Source organism: Pelodiscus sinensis, chromosome 27, assembly GCF_052426305.1.
Source record: "Pelodiscus sinensis isolate ZL-2025 chromosome 27, ASM5242630v1, whole genome shotgun sequence".
Classification (NCBI taxonomy): domain Eukaryota; kingdom Metazoa; phylum Chordata; order Testudines; family Trionychidae; genus Pelodiscus; species Pelodiscus sinensis.
The window spans coordinates 5,599,172-5,617,112 of NC_143078.1; the positions used below are offsets into that span (position 1 = coordinate 5,599,172).

The 17,941-nt window shown below is 47.5% G+C and overlaps 1 protein-coding gene across 1 annotated transcript in view; it reads right to left on the reverse strand.

Annotated features, from left to right (window-relative positions):
* The window catches only part of CR1 (complement C3b/C4b receptor 1 (Knops blood group)), a 238,352-nt gene that overhangs the window by 66,347 nt on the left and 154,064 nt on the right, over window positions 1-17,941 (reverse strand). The window contains exons 96-99 of the mRNA XM_089773562.1: window positions 16,174-16,225; window positions 13,980-14,085; window positions 10,619-10,801; window positions 5,136-5,229 (exon numbers count right to left, since the gene is read on the reverse strand). Coding sequence (XP_089629688.1) covers window positions 5,136-5,229; window positions 10,619-10,801; window positions 13,980-14,085; window positions 16,174-16,225 — 435 coding nt within the window. The remainder of the gene's footprint in view (window positions 1-5,135; window positions 5,230-10,618; window positions 10,802-13,979; window positions 14,086-16,173; window positions 16,226-17,941) is intronic.

Consider the following 17,941-nt stretch of genomic DNA (forward strand, 5'->3'; position numbering starts at 1 on the left):
CAGTTGGGGACCCCACAAGTAAGAAACAAAAAAAGTCTCCAAAAATCCCCAATCCTCACTGATGTGGCCCCCAACTGAGAAACCTCACTCCTCTGATGCTCCAACCTCATGGGGTGAGGGGACGGGACAGGGATGACTGAGATTCAAGGTTTCCCAGAGGCCAATTTACTTTTGTGGACTTCCGGAGTTAATGGATTTTATGGAACACCCCTCTTCCCTCCCCTTCACCCCCCCACCCCGCGGCTCTGGAGTAGGGACAAAAATGAGGGGCTAAGTGTGTGAGACAGGGCTGCCAGCGAGTGGGATAGGCATGGGCTGCAGGATCTGGAAGGGAGGCGGGGTGCAGAAGGGGGAGAGGTTGTGAGGTCTTTGTGGGACATAAGGTACAGAAGCAGGCTGGGAGTAGTGCACCTAAGATCAGGGTATTTAACACTAGATGGCATTATTGGGGAAACCATGGAGAATATTGGCAAAACTCATGCCAATGCAATAGTTTAGAAGGCTGTTTTGCAGTCCAGTAAAGAGTGGTTTTGGACAGTGAAAACAAACCCCAAGAGATTCAGCTTCTCCTTCAGACTTCAGATACAATGTTCTTTAACCTCAGAATCTGCATGATGACCTGGTTGCAACAACTGCACAGGACCTCATTCTATTGCACAATGTGAGCTGGGTGGAAGGGGACAGGAAAACAAATGCCCGCCATATGAGGATGTGTCTGGTCCATCTGGTATTGCAGAAATGAAGTGCTAGTCCAGTGTGGGACTTTCTGAAGACAGGCTCACAGCCAAACACGCTCTTTGCAAGGTCTGAGTTTTTCCCAAACTTGGACGGGGCTCGAGCAGACAGCTCCGAATTCTCCTTCCATCTCAGCTGTTTGGCTTGAGTTTCTTTGTCATGATTTTATTAGTCCAGCAGGAAAGGGGACTTTGAGCTGAGACCTGCTCAGTCTGAACTGCTACAAATTGCTTGGCTAGGACAGATCAATTTACAGCTGGAACAGTTCAACACTGCTCTACCAACTAGACTAGAGAAGTCAACTCCTAGCACATCCTGGGTGCAGTACAGCTCCCAGTGGTTCTGGCACTGGGATTTCCAACTGAGATCCATTCAGCAGAGTTCCTAGCAGTAAAGCCTAGAGGAAACCAGATTCTCTCTGGTGTACCTACAGCTAGGTGAATCAGAACTAAACTGAAGAGTTGCTAAGTTTATCTGTTCGGCATTTTTCCCTATCATTCTCTAAAGACTAGAAAGTGCTTTGTGCAGGGACCCTGTTGGCTCATAGAATCATAGAGCTGGAGGAGACCTCAGGAGGCCATCAAGTCCAGCCCCCCACCCTAGGCAGGACCAATCCCAACTAAATCAGAAATATGTTTTAGTCACTTGTGCTCACTGCTTAGGGCTGAGTCAGTGACATGTGACCAACAGTCGAGAAACCCGTTTCTCTCTCAGAATATTTGATAAAAAAAACAAAACAAAACAAAAAACACACACTACCCAGCAAAGGCAAGCCAAATTGCAACATGCTGCAGAACCCAAGCAGAACAAAGCCACAGTCCCCTTTGTAGTACAGGCACAAGGATCTCAGCCAACCCTATGGAGATCTGTCCTCTGAGCAGAGTCATCTTTTCCTTTCAGTCTCCTGGTCATGGCTCCAACTGCGCTGCCCTGTCACTAGGAATGGGGAGGCAGTGCGTGTTCTTCGCAAACAGAGCTGATGTGTATTGATCTCAGATTCCAGTAGTTCGCTTCAACAACATCTTTTCCCAAACGGCAACAGGAGGTGCGGAGTTTGTCAGAGGTGCAGGGTTGAAGTCTTCATTACACTAGCGCAGCAGCAGAGCCCGAGTGAGTCCTGCAGCACCCCAGCCAGGCCCCCCTCGGCCCCTGCCAGGGCTGAAGCAGTGCTCCAACAGGCCAAAGTCTGGGAATGGCTTTGCCAGGTTTTGCGGCTGCCTTGGACCCACCTGGCCATGGCAAGAAAGAACAAGCAGCTGCTTAGAGATGAAGGAAAAGGCGGCGGTGGTGCAGCTGGACCAGGGGCTCTGCATCGCAGAGGCAGTCTTTTGAGGGGTTGGAGGAGAGCCACACTGGGGCAGCCGCAATGGGTGGAGGCCAGTCAGGGGCTTGCCAGGTGGGGGCGCACCCCACTCCTGGGGAATGAATGCTCCAGACTCCACCTTCTGATCGGCTCCAGAAACTATGGGCCACTGGAAGCTAGCCCAGCTGCCTGCCAGCACAGCACCAAGGGAGCCACTTACATGCTCAGGGGGAGAAATACAAATAAGAAACAGGCAGCATTATCTTGTGCAAATACAAACTATCACCTGAAAGAGAGAACAGGCATTCCCCTGGCACTTCTACAGCAGCCAATGCAAGGCATTTGTGCTCCAGATACTGTGAACTATTGTATGCCCTTCGGACTTCAGCTACCATCCTAAAAGAGTGTGCTGATGAGGCTTGTTAAAAATAAAAGTATTATTTAAAGATTTGACAATTCCTTAGGGGAAAAGAATATATTTCTCCTGCTCTGTTTCTCACCCACGCTCTGTCACATATTTCATGTTACAGCAATCTCAGAGGACAACTTTGCACATGTTGCTCATTTTAAGACCACTTGCACTGCAATCTGACAAAAAAGTAAAGAAGGTATCAACCTGAAATCTCTAAAGATAGCTACAGCACTTGATTCAAGGTTTAAGAATCTTAAGTGCCTACCAAAAAACTGAGGGACAAAGAGTGGAACATGCTTTCAGAAATTTTAAACAAGGAACAGTCTGATGCGTAAACTATAGAACACAAACCACCAAAAAAGCCACAAAGACACGTCCTATGGAATGGTGGCTGAAACATGACCCTATCCTCCAAAGCATTTGCAACTCTTAACAGCTTAGTATCATCTGCAAATTTAATAATTGTACTCTCTATGCCAATATCTAAATCCGGGATGAAGATATTGAACAGAACAGGTCCAAAAACAGACCCCTGGGGAACACTACTTGTTATGCCCTTCTAGCATGACTGCGAACCATTAATAACTACTCTAAGAACGGTTATCCAGTCAGTTATGCAGCCAGCTTATAGTAGCCCCATCTAGATTGTATTTTCCCTAGTTTATTGATAAGAAGGTCATGCGAGACCATAGCAAATGCTTTACTAAAGTCTAGGTATACCACATCCACCGCTTGTCCCTTATCCACAAGACTATTATAGTCCATTACTAATTGAAAGATTAACTAGGTTAATCATGCAACAACTCTAGTAAGCACTAAAAGCCTCCTCTCTGAATGTACAGTTGTGTCACATTGTCTCAGCTCAAGCAGCTCTTGTTACCTTTTCTCCTGCCATTGCCAGCGCTGCCAGTGGTGGGCAGCCAGAAGTACTGCATTTCCAAGTCCAGTTAGCTCAACGTCCAGCTAAACCAGTACAAGAAGTGGAAATATATGGGCAAAACTGACCCTTGGTCTTTACTACAGAATGCGCTAAGCATTTGATTACGTTCATTTCTCCAAGTTCTCTCCCTTCAATCACCTGTGGAGGCAGGGAAGACCGAAGAGCACAGCAATAGATTTTGGCCATGCTGCTGCTATGTTGTAAAACAGAATTACACTCAAAAAGAATCTGCCGACATGCGTAACGGTAGACAAGACAGCTTCCCTGAGCTGTGACTACTTCATCACGTCCCTTTTCAATATTTAAAACTCAAGCATTTTTACTATCCATGATCTAATCACTGCTCTTCAAACCCAGACAACTCATAGGCCTGAACAATTCCTAAACCTGAGGCCCATCTAGGCTACCGCACAGAAATCCACCAAGTCCTATAATAGGAGCTCAGACACTTCTGTGGGTCAAACCCACTTTGTTCAGACGGCAGGTTAATGACCATCTACAGGACAATGGATTTCATTCCCACCTCTGAGAGGCCTGGGGACCCAGCCCAATCTCAGGGAATTACCTCACCGCCCCAGGATCCATATAATTGAGAGTGGGCCTTGGCATCTCCCCCACCCCATACATACCTTGGTATTACAATCTCTGATGCCTGGACAAGACCCCTATATATGGGATACTGAAAATCTAAACTCTGCACAACACCTGCATCCACGTCATTTGTGAGCCCATGCAATGCAATCCAGACAAGTAGCAGGGAGGGCGATGGCCTGTTTAAACAAACTACAGTTCTGCCACAGGAACCAGTAAAAATAGGCCAGGAACAACTGCAGGCTGGAAACTCCATTTTTATCTATCCGAAGGGTGAGGTTTAGGAACAGTCACCCAATAATATTTGTGGAGGCAACCAGCTTTATTTGAGAGAGTGCTGAGTTTGTGGGTTCTCCCTCAGGGTCTAGGAGTAGGTACAGTTGGCAAAAATTCTCCCCCAGATCCAACTGGCAATGACATTGACATTTCCCGCTCTTTCCTCTGTAGCATGAGAATGTAGATCACTTGCCACGATTATTTCAGTATCTCTCACTTCACTGTTTTCCCATCTTGATACCAATACTCAGGCCTGCCCATGACGAGTAGATTACACCCTGGAGGACCCAGCATGGAACGATCCACGCTTGCGCAGAACCACGTGGCTGGCGAGCAGGGCTCACTGCCACTCGGCGAGCCCTGCTAATACTGACATCTATAATGGAGGGATAAAGATTTGAATTCATGGAGCAGGAAGACATCTGCTTCTACCTGGTGCTACCTCATACGGGAAACATTCAGCCACTAGCTCCCAGACAGAAAGCTCTGCAACAAGGGAGAGATGGCACGAGTCAGTGAGCACCGCATAACCCCTGAGGTGGGACACTCACTCTCTCATGACCTCACATCTGCTGGATGGTCTCCTGAGGCCTCTAGGTTAGGATTTTCAAAAGAGCCTGAGCAAGCTAAGCTTCCCATCTCCCACTGAATGACAGCTGTAGCTGGATGGCTCCCTTCTTTTACTCCATTGGCAAAAAAAAAAGTCACAGCTGTAATTCTTCACCAGGACTCAGCCCATAGCTACAGATTCATGGCACAGCACCCACTTATACTCTTGCTGTTAAAGTAGGCTTTCTAGCCTCGTTTTACCAGACATCAGCAGTTTCACACAACTCTAGGCTCTGTTAATCAGCCAAAATCACCAATTTGGCACTCACCCGTCATCACAGGAGAAGTTGACTGTTGCACCAAACTGGAGATTGGTGAATTCAACTCTGCCGTTTTCTACTTCTAATGGTCTACATGGTTTTCCTAGAAGAGAACAAGAGTAGTACTAGCGTTAACCCATTATCTTAAGAGGAAAAAAAAGGGGGGGGAAAGATATGCTGACTTGCAACTCTTAACGTAGTGAATACCATGGCAAATTAAAGACAACGGTCTCAGCACCAAAAGCTGAAGACATGAATGAAAAAGTCACAACTGGATGTTTACAGATAAAGAGAAGATTTAAGGTTAATTAAGAACAATAAGAAATAAGGGTGTGAACAACTAGTCGATTAGCCGATGAGCAACCTCTTATCGGATAGCGGACATATTAGTCAACTAGTGGCTCATCCCCCTTGCTGCTTCTATCAGAACAAGGCGGGCGGGTGGGGTTGAGAGGGTCCGTTGCTAGACCTCAAAGGCGGAGGCATCCTTACCAACTAATCAAATAGTCGATGAAAATTCCATCGACTACTGAATTAGCCAATTAATCTAAATTCAACATCCCTAATCAGACATCTTGGAAGAATACAATACATCTGTATTCACACTCCAAAGAGTGCTATAATGATCCTTTTACAAAGTATGCCTTGTGGGAGATCATCTAAAAGTTGATAATTTACTGGTGAATATCTTCCTGCTAAAATGTGTGGCAATGCCCTAAGCAAATGTATAAAAGTAATCTATATAACATTGCAAACCACAGCAGAAATTGGCAAAACAGTCTCCCTTCAAGGAATCTCTGCTCTGCTTTATTTGCCATTAAACAGTAACAGTCAAAAATCAAAAAACAAAAAAGTGAGAAAAAGCCATAGAAAAAATCTTTCCCCATTCACTGTCTCCAGAATGTCAGCTGGGAATTGGGATGTAAAATCCTGTTAAAACATTAAGTTTAAGTGGTTAAATGGAGTGGGCGGACGGGAGTCACCGCTCCACCAATGTCAGACTGCGCTGGACCACGCCTGCTGCTGGAGCAGTCCCTGAGAGGCCCTATCCGTGGAGCGCTGGGCCCAGACCCCTTGCTATCCACAGAGGGCCCCACGAGGGCTGGAGCAGATCCCGGCCTGCAGAGGGTGGGTGGGCTGCACCAGTCTCCTACAGCTAACCATTAACATACCTCCTAGGAATGTTTTCCCAGGGGTAGAAATGACACTATTAAAGAGAGGAACAAACACTAGAAGCCATCGTAGCTCCCTCTCCCTGTGCCCAGCGAATCACTGCATTAGAAGGGACAAAAGAAGCAGCCATTAAGCTGAAAAAGGGAACGTCCACCTAAGACTGCTGAGAGCATGTGGTGAATTCAAAATGAAGTTTTTCTAACCACAGTTGGTTAACTTGGGCACCAGCTGAGCTTTATCTTGATTTCTCTTGTAACCATTTCTGACTTATGCCTCGGTACTTGTATTCACTTAAAATCTCTTTGTAGCTTACCGTATATTCCGGCGTACAAGACGACCTCTGATGTTAAAAAACATTCCCCAAAAATCGGGGGTCGTCTTGTACGCCGGGTATACATCCCACATTAGTCAACTAGTTGCTCATCCCCCCTTGCTGCCTCTCAAACAAGGCAGCAAGTGGCAGGGGGAGAGAGAAGGGAGAAGGGGACCGCTGCTACACTTTAAAGGCAGAGGCATCCTTATCGACTAATCGAATAGTCAGCTGGGAATTAGGGATATGAAATCCTGCTAAATCATTAAGTTTAAGTAGTTAAAATGGAGTGGGCGGACTGGAGTCACCTCTCCGCCACAGTAAGAGAGCACTGGGCCTGGGCCTGCTGCCATCTGGGCTGGCTGGAACAGCCCCTGAGTGGCACTGCCCATGCAGTGCCGGAGCCAGGCCCACCACCATCCGCAGAGGGCCCCACAGGGCTCAAGCTGATCTCAGCCTGCAGAGGGTGGGTGGGCTGCTCCAGGCTCCTCCAGTTAACCATTAACATACCTCCTAGGAATGTTTTCCCAGGGGTTAGAAATGACACTTTTAAAGGGAGGGACAAACACTAGAAACCATCGTAGCTCCCTCTCCCTGCGCCCAGCGAATCACTGCATTAGAAGGGACAAAGGAAGCAGCCATTAAGCTGAAAAAGGGAACGTCCACCTAAGACTGCTGAGAGCATGTGGTGATTTCAAAATGAAGTTTTTCTTACCACAGTTGGTTAACTTGGGCACCAGCTGAGCTTTATCTTGATTTCTCTTGTAACCATTTCTGACTTATGCCTCGGTACTTGTATTCACTTAAAATCTCTTTGTAGCTTTTACACTTGTTTGATCTAATCCAGTGTGTTTAAATTGAAGTGTTAATGAATCTCTTTTTGGGTGACAAAAAATATGGGCTCTGTGTGAATTTGGATTGTCCAGGAGACTGCCACATTTCTGGAGTGGGTGGGTGGGGAGGACCCCCAAAACATACAGACGAGAAGTGTGTTAGTCACTGAGGCTGGTGAGAGCCAACGTGTGACTGGCTGGCTGTAGCAAACACTGACACTTAACTGAGAGTGACCTGAAGGCTGAAGGCTGTTTGTGAGCAGTCCAGAATGGAGGCTACAGCAACAAATGGAGGCACTGTAAAGAGTTCCCCTGGTTAGAGGGTAAGACTGACAGATTCTCAATAGTCTGGATTATACAATGAGGATACCACAGTGCGTAATGGTAAAACATATGCTAGAGATGGTAAAATATTTAATTCTCATGCAGACAAGGCAGAAGCGATCAGTTAATATCTCTGTTTTGTATTTGGACAGAAGCGTGCCAATATTGTCTCATTGCGTGAGATGATGAAACATGTTCATGTCTATTAGTAATCAAAGAGCAAGTTCACCTACATCTCCTGGGAATAAACATTGTTAAAATGGATGCAAGTTATCCCAAACTTTTCAAGTATCCTAAAAGACTGGCCAAACAAATCTTTAGAACACAGCCTGGACATCTCTTATCCGGCACCCTCAGGACCTGACCAGTCCTGAACCAGCAATTTCCTGGACTAGAGAAGGCTCCATGATGCAGCTCCCAGAGGTTGACTCTGGCAGGTGGGAGGTAGAGGGGACTGTCTTCAGTTCCTGCTGAGCTGCCTGTTGGGTTGCTAGCCCTGCTGCTGCTACCCCAGCCAGACTGCCTGCCAGGCTGCATGTCTGGCTCCAGCAGCCCGCACTGCCGCAGGCTATCACAGGTTCTGGCCCAGCGCTGCCAAGTCTCTTGACCCAGCCCTGTGGCAACCTGAACTTTCTGTAGGCTGTCCAGGGCTCCAGCCCCATGCTGCCATGTGTTATTGGGGATGACGCCAGTCCCACTCCTGATCCTGCTGCCATGAGCTCTGGGTCCAGCCCTGTGCTGCCACGGATGTCATTGGCCCAATCCTGCACTGCCAGAGGCTGCCCTGATCTGGTCCCCGCGCTATGGGCTATTGGGAGCTACCAGGGGCTGCTGCTTGCTCCAGCCCCACTACTGAGGGTTGCCAGAGGCTGCTGCCAGTGCCAGTCTCTGCCCCATCCCACTACTTCAGCCCATCCCCTCCTGGATTGCTCTCACGCCACTATGACTCACCACACCTCAGACCACACGTGTTGCTGGACCAGAGAATTTCCTGTACCAGGAAATTCTAGAAGAATAGAAAAATGCTGATCTTGTACCAGTATTAAAAAGGGTAAGCACAATGAGGTAGGTAACTATACACTAGTTAACATGCTCTCACTCCCAGGCACAATAATTTCAAGATACTGAAGAAAGGGACGCCAGGGTCACAGTGGACGACAAACAAAATGTGTGTCAACACTGTGACATTGTTCCAAAAACCGAACATCACTTTAGGATATTTGGGCAGAAGTGTTGTAAGCAAGACATGACAAGTTATTCTTCTGCTGTAATCCATGCTGATTAGGCCTCAACTGGAGTACTGCATCCAGGTCTGGGTGCCACATTTCAAGAAAGATGTGGAGACACAGGAGAAAGTCTAGAGAAGAGCAACAAAAATGACTAAAAGTCTAGAAAATGACCTATGAGGGAAGACTGCAAAAACTGGTTTTGCTTAGTCTAGAAAAGAGTGAGAGGGGACATAAGTTCTCAAGTACATAAAAGTTTGTTACAAGGAGGAGGGACATCAGAAATAACCTACTCTTCTTAACCACTGAGGATAACACAAGACAAAATGGGCTTGAATTCTAGGGTTGCCAGCTGTCCGGTATTCTATCGGACAGTCCAGTTTTGGCGCCATCTGTCAGGTAAAAAAAATACCAGACATGTGTAATGTCTGGTATTTTCTGTTTTTTCAGCTGGGTGCTGGACGGAAGCCTGGCGGGGGTGAGAGAGTTGTTAGGAAGCGGGGCACGATCGGCGCTTGGAGCCTCTGGTCACGTACAGAAGCCTGGCAGGGGTGGAGGAAGTGGCTGGGGCTCCCAGCCACTCCCGTCTTCTGCACACAACCACAGGCTCCCAGCGCCAATTGTGGCCCCACCCTCCCAGCTGGTAAAACAATAGTAAAACAACTATTATTCCATAGTGGATTTATCTTTAGCACAGTGAACTTAGTAGGGCGAAATGTAGGGACAGAACAACTACAATTTTTCAAAAAAGACACACACTTACCACACCAACGAGTTTTACTCTATTGAAGTACAGTAAAACTCCAAGAGTCCGGCACCCAATTGTCCGGCACTCCCGATACTCTGGCATCAAAATGTCAAGCGCTCCCACCCAACTGATTAAAAAGCCGGCCGCTCAGCACACATGCCGGCTATACCCAGAACAAACGTAAGATGGGGGGGAAGGGAAGGAGTGGGATTGGGTTACAGCATGGAGAAGAGCCTTTTGCTTCAGCTCGGGGGAAAGGAGAGGGGAGGTGGAGGGAGATTGGGTCCCAGCCAGCTGTTAAGACCTGCAGCTGTACCAGGACCTCCCGATACTCTGGCATATCCGATAATCCGTTACCACCTACGTCCTAAAAGTGTCGGATTATTGGAAGTCTACTGTATTTGTGATGCTTTCTATACTACCAAACAGGAAATACTATGAACACTATTAATTAAACTGCAGCAAGCTGTAATTGTCCAGTGTTCTGTAGCACCCACTTTAAAGAAGTTAAAAGATGTGACATCGTGAGAATCAAGATGATTAGAGAAACCACAAAGTGTTAAAGCTTAGCTATTCAACACCTTTACCACATTTCTTCCTTGTTTTTGGGTAATATAACAACTTGCTTAATCCTACTTGAGATTTGTCAGAGCAGAAGGCTGAAATTAAAAACAAAATTGTATTTAACTTGCTGTGAAGTTCTGTGCTTTTTTTTAAAAAAAGAAGTCTATTACTAATAGAAACAATGAACTGCCTACAAAATGTTTATGGATACCAGTGTTGAATTGTGAACCACTTGCCCAATACAAGAGAGTCTCCTAACTGTGTTAAGATGGCTTGTACATCAATTGAAATGGGAATGCAATAACTATACTCACCTACACAAAACTCAGGGTCTGCTGACCATGTTGAATTTTCAGTACATGTAACATAAGGACTCTTTCCTTCATTATGCGTGTATCCTGAGCGACAGTAGTATCTCAGTTTAGTCCCAACAGAAGAATCGTTCACTACCTTACGCAGCTCAGCAAAACTGAATCTTGGAGGCACACCACAATCACCTAGCAAAAGACACAGATAAGGAAGGGAAAACATTAACTCTGAAAGGTATTCAGTAACCTTCTCAAAAATAAGAATTTTGTTTCAGAAGCCACAAATGGGAACAATCTGAAATTTCTTGTTTTCATTAGAGCCTCGAATCTAATTTATTGAATGGGCTGGATACAAAACTGCAAAATATTAAAATTGTATATTATTTACCACAGGTACATCACCTTGAGCATGTATGGTAAAAGACCTATTTCCATAAGAGGTTTTCTACAAGATGTGTTGCTCATGCCCATTCAACATAGGTGTATGTACCTGCCACATGCACCCATGCCAGATTTTCCCTTAGAAGGATCTGTAGAGGAACTGACTCAGGTGCCCCCTCGAGTGGCATGGATATGCAGCACAATGTAGGGCATCTCTAGGTCCCTTCCACCCTCATTTCCTTCTTGCAGGAAATCCTGACAGTGGGGAAGGAAGAAAGAATGTTGAATGGACACGAGCAGCATGTCTTGAAGAATACCAGTTACACAAACACATAGCTGATTTTTCTTCTTTGAGTGATCTACCTCTTCCAATACAAGCTCTGTCTGCAGTGGTATCAGCCCCTGTCAGTGGGGAGTCTGAGCTCCCCATGGACAGAGGATGCTTCACATCCTGTGGCACAGCTTCTGTCTGTGGGGAGCTTGGATTCCCCACGCACAGGAGCTGCTGCCACCCCGCACTGTTGCTGCCGAAACAGAGGCAGTAGCGTGGGGCGGCAGGCAGCTGGTCTGTGAGGAGAGCTGGTTTTTAAACTGATACTGAGGCAGGAGGGGGTGGGACGGAGGAGAGGGGCACGGAGCTGCCAGGCCCACCCCTGGGATTACTGAATAGTCGTGTACCTACCAACATTTCACGCGGTTACACGACTAGTAAATTACCCGATATCTAACACGCCCAGTTAGCAGTGACCAGCATCTCGCTCTCCCCCTTTCTGGGCCCTCTCGAGGAGGGGGCGGGGCAGGCACAGAGCCCGCGCCCCACAGGGGGGAGTCGCTCGCCGCGCCTGCTGCCGCCCGGGGCCCCGCCCGCTCCGGAGAGGCTCCTGCCGGGGGCGGGTCTCCGTGTGAACGCGGCGCCCCCGCCCCGCTCGGCGCACCCCGGGCGGCCAGTCGGGGAATGGGGGCGGGGCTACAGACAGGAAGGGGGAAGGACCCCGGGAAAACGGGGGGGGGGGGTCACCCGCCACACTCACCTCGCGCTCCCACGGGAAGCAGCGCGAGCGCCAGCAACGCCCAGATCGGCCCGAGCAGCCCCATGACGCAGAGCGACTCCTCCGGCCGCGGCCAAAGTCCCGCCGCTCACTGCGCCTGCGCGGCCGGAAGAGCCGCCGGATGGGCGTGTCGGGTGCCCCGCCCCCTCGAGAGCCGCAGGGGGGGAGGGGGCCGGACGCCCGCCCGTCCCCGCGCGTGCGCGTTAGAGCCGGCGCTCAGCGCTCCGGGCACGGGGCGCGGCCGGGAACCCGCCAGGCAGGCAGCAGCGCTGCGGGTGCGCCCGGCCCCGAGCTGTTCGCTGGGCCGCGTAGGGGAGCCGGGGGCCGCTTTCGGGCCCTCGCGCTGCAATTGCAGAAAATACCGGACATGGCATTTCCTGTTTCTCCGCCAGGCGGGCGGGGGAGGCGCTGGGAGCCCTGGCTGCGTGGGTCTGACGCTTGGGGAGAAGCCCCGGCCCCGCTCCTGAACGCCTTGTGGAGCTGCAGGCGGAATCACTGTGCTTCGCCGGGACCGGGCACCGGCCTGACAGCGCCCCGGGATCTGCATGTGCCCGGATCAGTCCTGCTCCCTGCCGGCCCATTCTCTCCCCCCACCCTTGCTTCCCCCGACCCTTCCCAACCAGCTCTGCTGGCCCTGACCCCCTCCCAGCCACCCCTGCTTCCTACTGGCCAGTTCTCCTCCCGATTGTCCCAGGCCAGCCACACCGTCCCCACCCTCCAATCTCCCTTGGGTGTGCTACTCCCCTCCCCCCATCAAGGGTGTCCAGTATTTTTTCTAAACCTATCTGCTAAGCCTAGCTGCAACACTGGCATGCAGCTTCCTCATCTACACAGAAAGCCAAGTTGGGGAGGGATAGGGATGTTGTGCTAAGACTTCGTGATGTGCATACAATTCCCATGCAAGGAAAGGAAGGTGTGTGATAAAACAGTTATACTCACTGTATGGAGAGTTGGCCTTCCCCCTCCCCACACACACCTATATACTGCCAGCTCTGGGGAGAAGTGGGGTGCTGTGCCAGCCCTCCCACTCCCTAACCTGACTCCTACCTCCCCCCCCACACACCTGCCATGAGCCCCCCTCCTCACCCTCCCAACCTTACCTTCTGTATCCTTCACATTCCCAAGCCTCTGCCCTAACTCCTGTGCCCTACCCCCCCCCCCCCCCCACATACTCATGCCACACACAGTGGGCTCACTTGCTAGCTCCAGCCTCTCTCATGAGGCTGGAAGTAACAGCCAAAGTGAGTGATATGGGAGAGTGCCATCCGTACCCCCCCTCCCCACCCAGGTAGATGCCCCACTCTCCTGCCACTTCCCACACCCCATCTCTTCCCTAGATCATGCACACTCACCTTGCTCCCTGGCAATTCCATTTCACACACTAAATACCTCATTTTTGCCTTTAGGGGTGCCCTCAAATATCCTTTAGCTCTAGCCCTCGGAATTTCATCTGGCCCTGGAGGTAAACTCTGTGAAGTGTTCTCCTGCTATGGAGATGGAGCACAAGGGGAGCGGGATGTCTTTTTTCCTGCTCTCAGGGTCTATGGGGTTTGTAGATTTTTCTCTTTTCACTTGTGTGTGGCTCCCAACTGATTTTTTTTGTGGGTCAGTGGCCCAACACAAAAAAGGTTCCCCATCCCTGATCTAGAGACACCCCCTTCCCCAATGACATTTCTCTGCAGCACTTCTTAATCTGCAAGCTCCTCAGCATAGAGACTTGTTACTTTACTTACCAAAAAAAAAAATCAATCAGCATAAAGCACTGTGTAAACAAGAAGAGTAAGATCTTAAGTGAATCCAAGTACTTGAAAAATTATGTATTTTAGAGGCCTTTATTGTTTTATGTAACAGTGCACATTCTTTGGAAGTAGCCACAACATTAAGCTGCAGCTGGAATTCACAAATGCCTTCAACCAGTGTATATTATATTACATTACAAACCTGCAAAATCAGTCCCTTTACCTGGTTTGAGAGAAGTATTTGCTTTTTTGTATGCAGGCTCTTTTCAATAGTGAACCTCAGAAGTTCAGCATAGTAACCACTCTACAAAAATAGGGCAAGATCTCCAAAAATAAAGACATCAATTTCTGCATCACAAACTTAAAGATTGATTTTAAAATGTGTTGCTATACATTCAGAAATCTCTTTTCTAAACAAAATATTTACTCTTTCCTGTTAGCAATATATTATAAATGTCAGATAAAACTTTAAACAAAGATTTTGGTAATTTCAGACCCGTGAAGTAATTTTTAAATAAAGCGATCCAAGAGAGGAAAAAATAAATAATGAAGGCAAAATTTCATCCTAGTCAGTAATTTGTAACCCCTCTGAAGATAAAAGGGTTGTAAAAACTGATTGTCCCTCAACTATAGTACAAGCGATATCAAGTGCTGTGTCTCTGAACACCAAGTAAACCAAAGTGCTAGGGATGGTATTCATGAAGCCCTTTTTTAATCCAGCAAAGTCTTCAAAAATTAAAGGCTCCTTTCACACACAAAGTTTTCAAGATGATATCTATGGCAATCAATGAACCAAGCTCAGGAGAAATTTCAGGATCTTGTTCTTGAAGTTTCTAATCAAGTTAGGCTTAGCAGCACTTTTATTCATATCTTCCAAGTGGCAGGTTCCTTAGTCAACTCTTCAGGGTCAAGAAGTTCCATAAAAGAGAAAAAAGGCCAGTGCATAATCTGAGGAGTAAGCATCCTTGATACTGCAGTATGTCTTGTTCACTTCAAAAGTCTGCAGGCAATGCATTTTCATGGACATACAGCATGAGGGCAGAAAGGAGGACAGTCCAAAAGCTACAATCTGGTACTTGTTAAAGTTGAACTTGATGAATTAAACTTGTTATAAAGGATCTAATGGAAGCAGCTGCAGTAACAACTTCAACTGTCATGACTTGGCCTTTTCCCCTCAAAAACTTCATTGCAAGAATGTAAAATACCCACAAAAAGGTGGAAATGTTTTCATGTTCTCCACACAAAGAAGCAAAATGCATAGCCATGAGGAGAAACAGTTTCCTGCCTGCAAAAAAGGGTATACCAATATTAAACCAAAATAGGGCTTTTCCACCTACAAATATTTATTAAGATTTTATTTCATTTTTTATTATACATTGGTGTAAATGTCCAAAAGATTACTTTTTTTATTTCATAGGGAAAGATTCTCAGAAGGAATAAATTAGCACATTGTAAACTTGTTCATGACAGATTGTATTTATTACTGTATAATGCACATACATGAGATAAGTCTATCTGAAGTCTAAAGGCAGATAGCTGTTGGAAATCATTATGTTAAATCTCAACATTCTGAAGAGAAGCAACACCAGCAAAAACTGGTTTACATTCTGGATGGTTACAGACACAGAACTAGATGTAAATTAATCTGTACTAAGTATAACCACAGCTACGCATTTAAGCACAGAGACCAAAAATTCTTTGAGTCTTATTCTTGTTAGTATAAGAATTTACAGGTTAGAAGTTGTACAGAGAGCAAACAAACTATGGTTTCAAAGGTTTCCCCAAAACGATACCAACAAAACATGGTTTCCAGGGTAGAGAACATCTGACCCATGATTTCCATCTTCCTTTGTACTAGATGAAAACATATGCAAATAATGTTTTGGACCTGATGTGTTCCAGCATCTGAAAGAGGTAGATCTGCTTGTTGGCTAAGCTGTTGTTTATAGCGAAACCAGAAGTGTTTGGGATTACAACAAACATTGTTTACATTCAAGCAACTCAGGTAAAAGAAGAGAAGTCATTTTCCACTCAGCACACAGTAAATTTGCATTATAGCAGTGATGCTCAGACCTCTGTGGTTCAGAAGCCAAATAAGCAATCAACCTTACCCAAAGGAGCCACAGTTGTAGAGAAATTATTCTTCTCAAAATATGCAGTAACTTACTGCAAATTAATAATAGGGTAACATAGAAAAGCCACTCTGATTGGTTAATAACTTTCCTGGGCATAAAGGACCACTCAAGAGCCACTTGCTGCTCTCAAGCCTTATTCTGAGTATCACTGCATTAGAGTGAGAACTGACATAATTCACCACAACTCTGACACTTGTATGTTGAAGCAAGTAAAATAATGCCCTTACCTGCTATGGTGCAAATCAAGTATTTTCTGCAGCCATGGGGATCATAGTAGTTTCATTCTTGTTCGCAAATGTATAGTAAGAGCTGAATGGTGGAGACAAAAAAGAAAAGTTTAACTTTCAAAGGAAAACTAATTTTTTCTGTTAAGAGCGTGAAAGAACACATGGTTCAAAACTAATATTTCAGAGTTTTATGTTGAAGTTTGGAAAGTTGATCTGAAGATATTTGAGGTCTCACTGGTAACAGAGAACACCAAGATTAATTCATTTACAATGCCAAAATATAAGGAGGGTTCTAATGTCAAAGCCTTCTGATTTAAGAAGGATGGTGTGGGTGAGGGAAAGTAATCTTCACTTAAAGGCAATATGCAAAGTAAGAAAAAAAGAGGGTTTATGCCACTTCAATACTGTTTGGCTGCATATAAGAGCAGCCTCAATGATATTAGAAAATCAGTTATTGGCAACTACAGGCAGTCCCTGGGTTACGTACAAGATAGGGACTATAGGTTTGTTCTTAAGTTGAATTTGTAAGTAAGTAGGAACTGGCTCCAGATTCAGCTGCTGCCACTGAAACTGACCGGGGCTGACTACAGGAAGCTGGAGGCAGAGTTGCTCTGCCCCCAGCTTCCTGGAATCAGCCTGATCAGTTTCAACAGCTGCTGAATCTGGAGCCTGGGACAGAACAGCTGGGGCGCTGCACAGGCAGAGGGACCCTGCTGCCCGTGCGGCTTTGCTCCTGTCTCCCTGGGGTGCTGGGGGGAGTTCACCACCCAGCACACCAGGGAGACCCGAGCAAAGCCGCCCAGGCGGAGGGACCCCGCCGCCCGTGTGGCTTTGCTCCTTTGCCCCCGAGCAAAGCCGCCCAGGCGGCGGGATGCCGCCTGAGCGGCTTTGCTCCTGTCTCCCTGGTCTGTTGGGGGGGGTCCAGCAAAGCCGCTGGACCCCCCCAGCAGACCAGGGACACCCGAGCAAAGCCGCCGCCTGGGCAGCTTTGCTCCTGTCCCCCTGGTCTGCTGGGGGGGGGGGGTCCAGCGGCTTTGCTGGACCCCCCCCCAGCAGACCAGGGAGACCGGGAGAAGCTTTTCTCGCCCCGGAGGACACGGGCGGCGACCCGCCGCCCGTGAGCTCCAGGGTGAGAAAAGCCCCCTTCGTAAGTGCGGATCCGACATAAGTCGGATCCGCGTAAGTCGGGGACTGCCTGTAGAGAACTAAGAAAGTTATAGTAGGAGTCTCATCATGCCTCCAGCATTCTGTAAGTCTCTTTGTTTAAAACCAATTAAGGCCACTGTTTAACAGGAGAAAAGAGGGGAAAGCTTTAAAAAAAATTTAAACACCACTTATCCCTGCAATTCAAGTTTGAGGGCTCAAAATGCATACTTAGAATGTTCTCTGCCTACTCCTAGAAAGTCCAACAAAACCTGGGAGAACCACGTTATTTATATCATAAGAACAGCCAGACTGGGTCAGACCAAAGGTCCATCCAGCCCATCCTGTCTGCCGAAAGTGGCCAATGCCAGGTGCCCCTGAGGGAGTGAACAGAACAGATAATCATCAAGTGATCTCTCTAAGCAGTGGTCTCCAACCCTTTTACACCCAAGATCACTTTTTAAATGTCAGAACAAGCCAAGACCTACCACCCCATCCTACCCCGAAGGCCCCCACCCCTTCCTTGAAGCCCTACCCTCTCTGTTTTCCTCCTCTCCATCACTTGCTTCCCCAGCCCCTTATACACTCTCAGGGTATGACTACACTGCCTCTCCCCCTCAGCCCCGATTCTTCTGTAGGAAGAGGTTATTCAAAC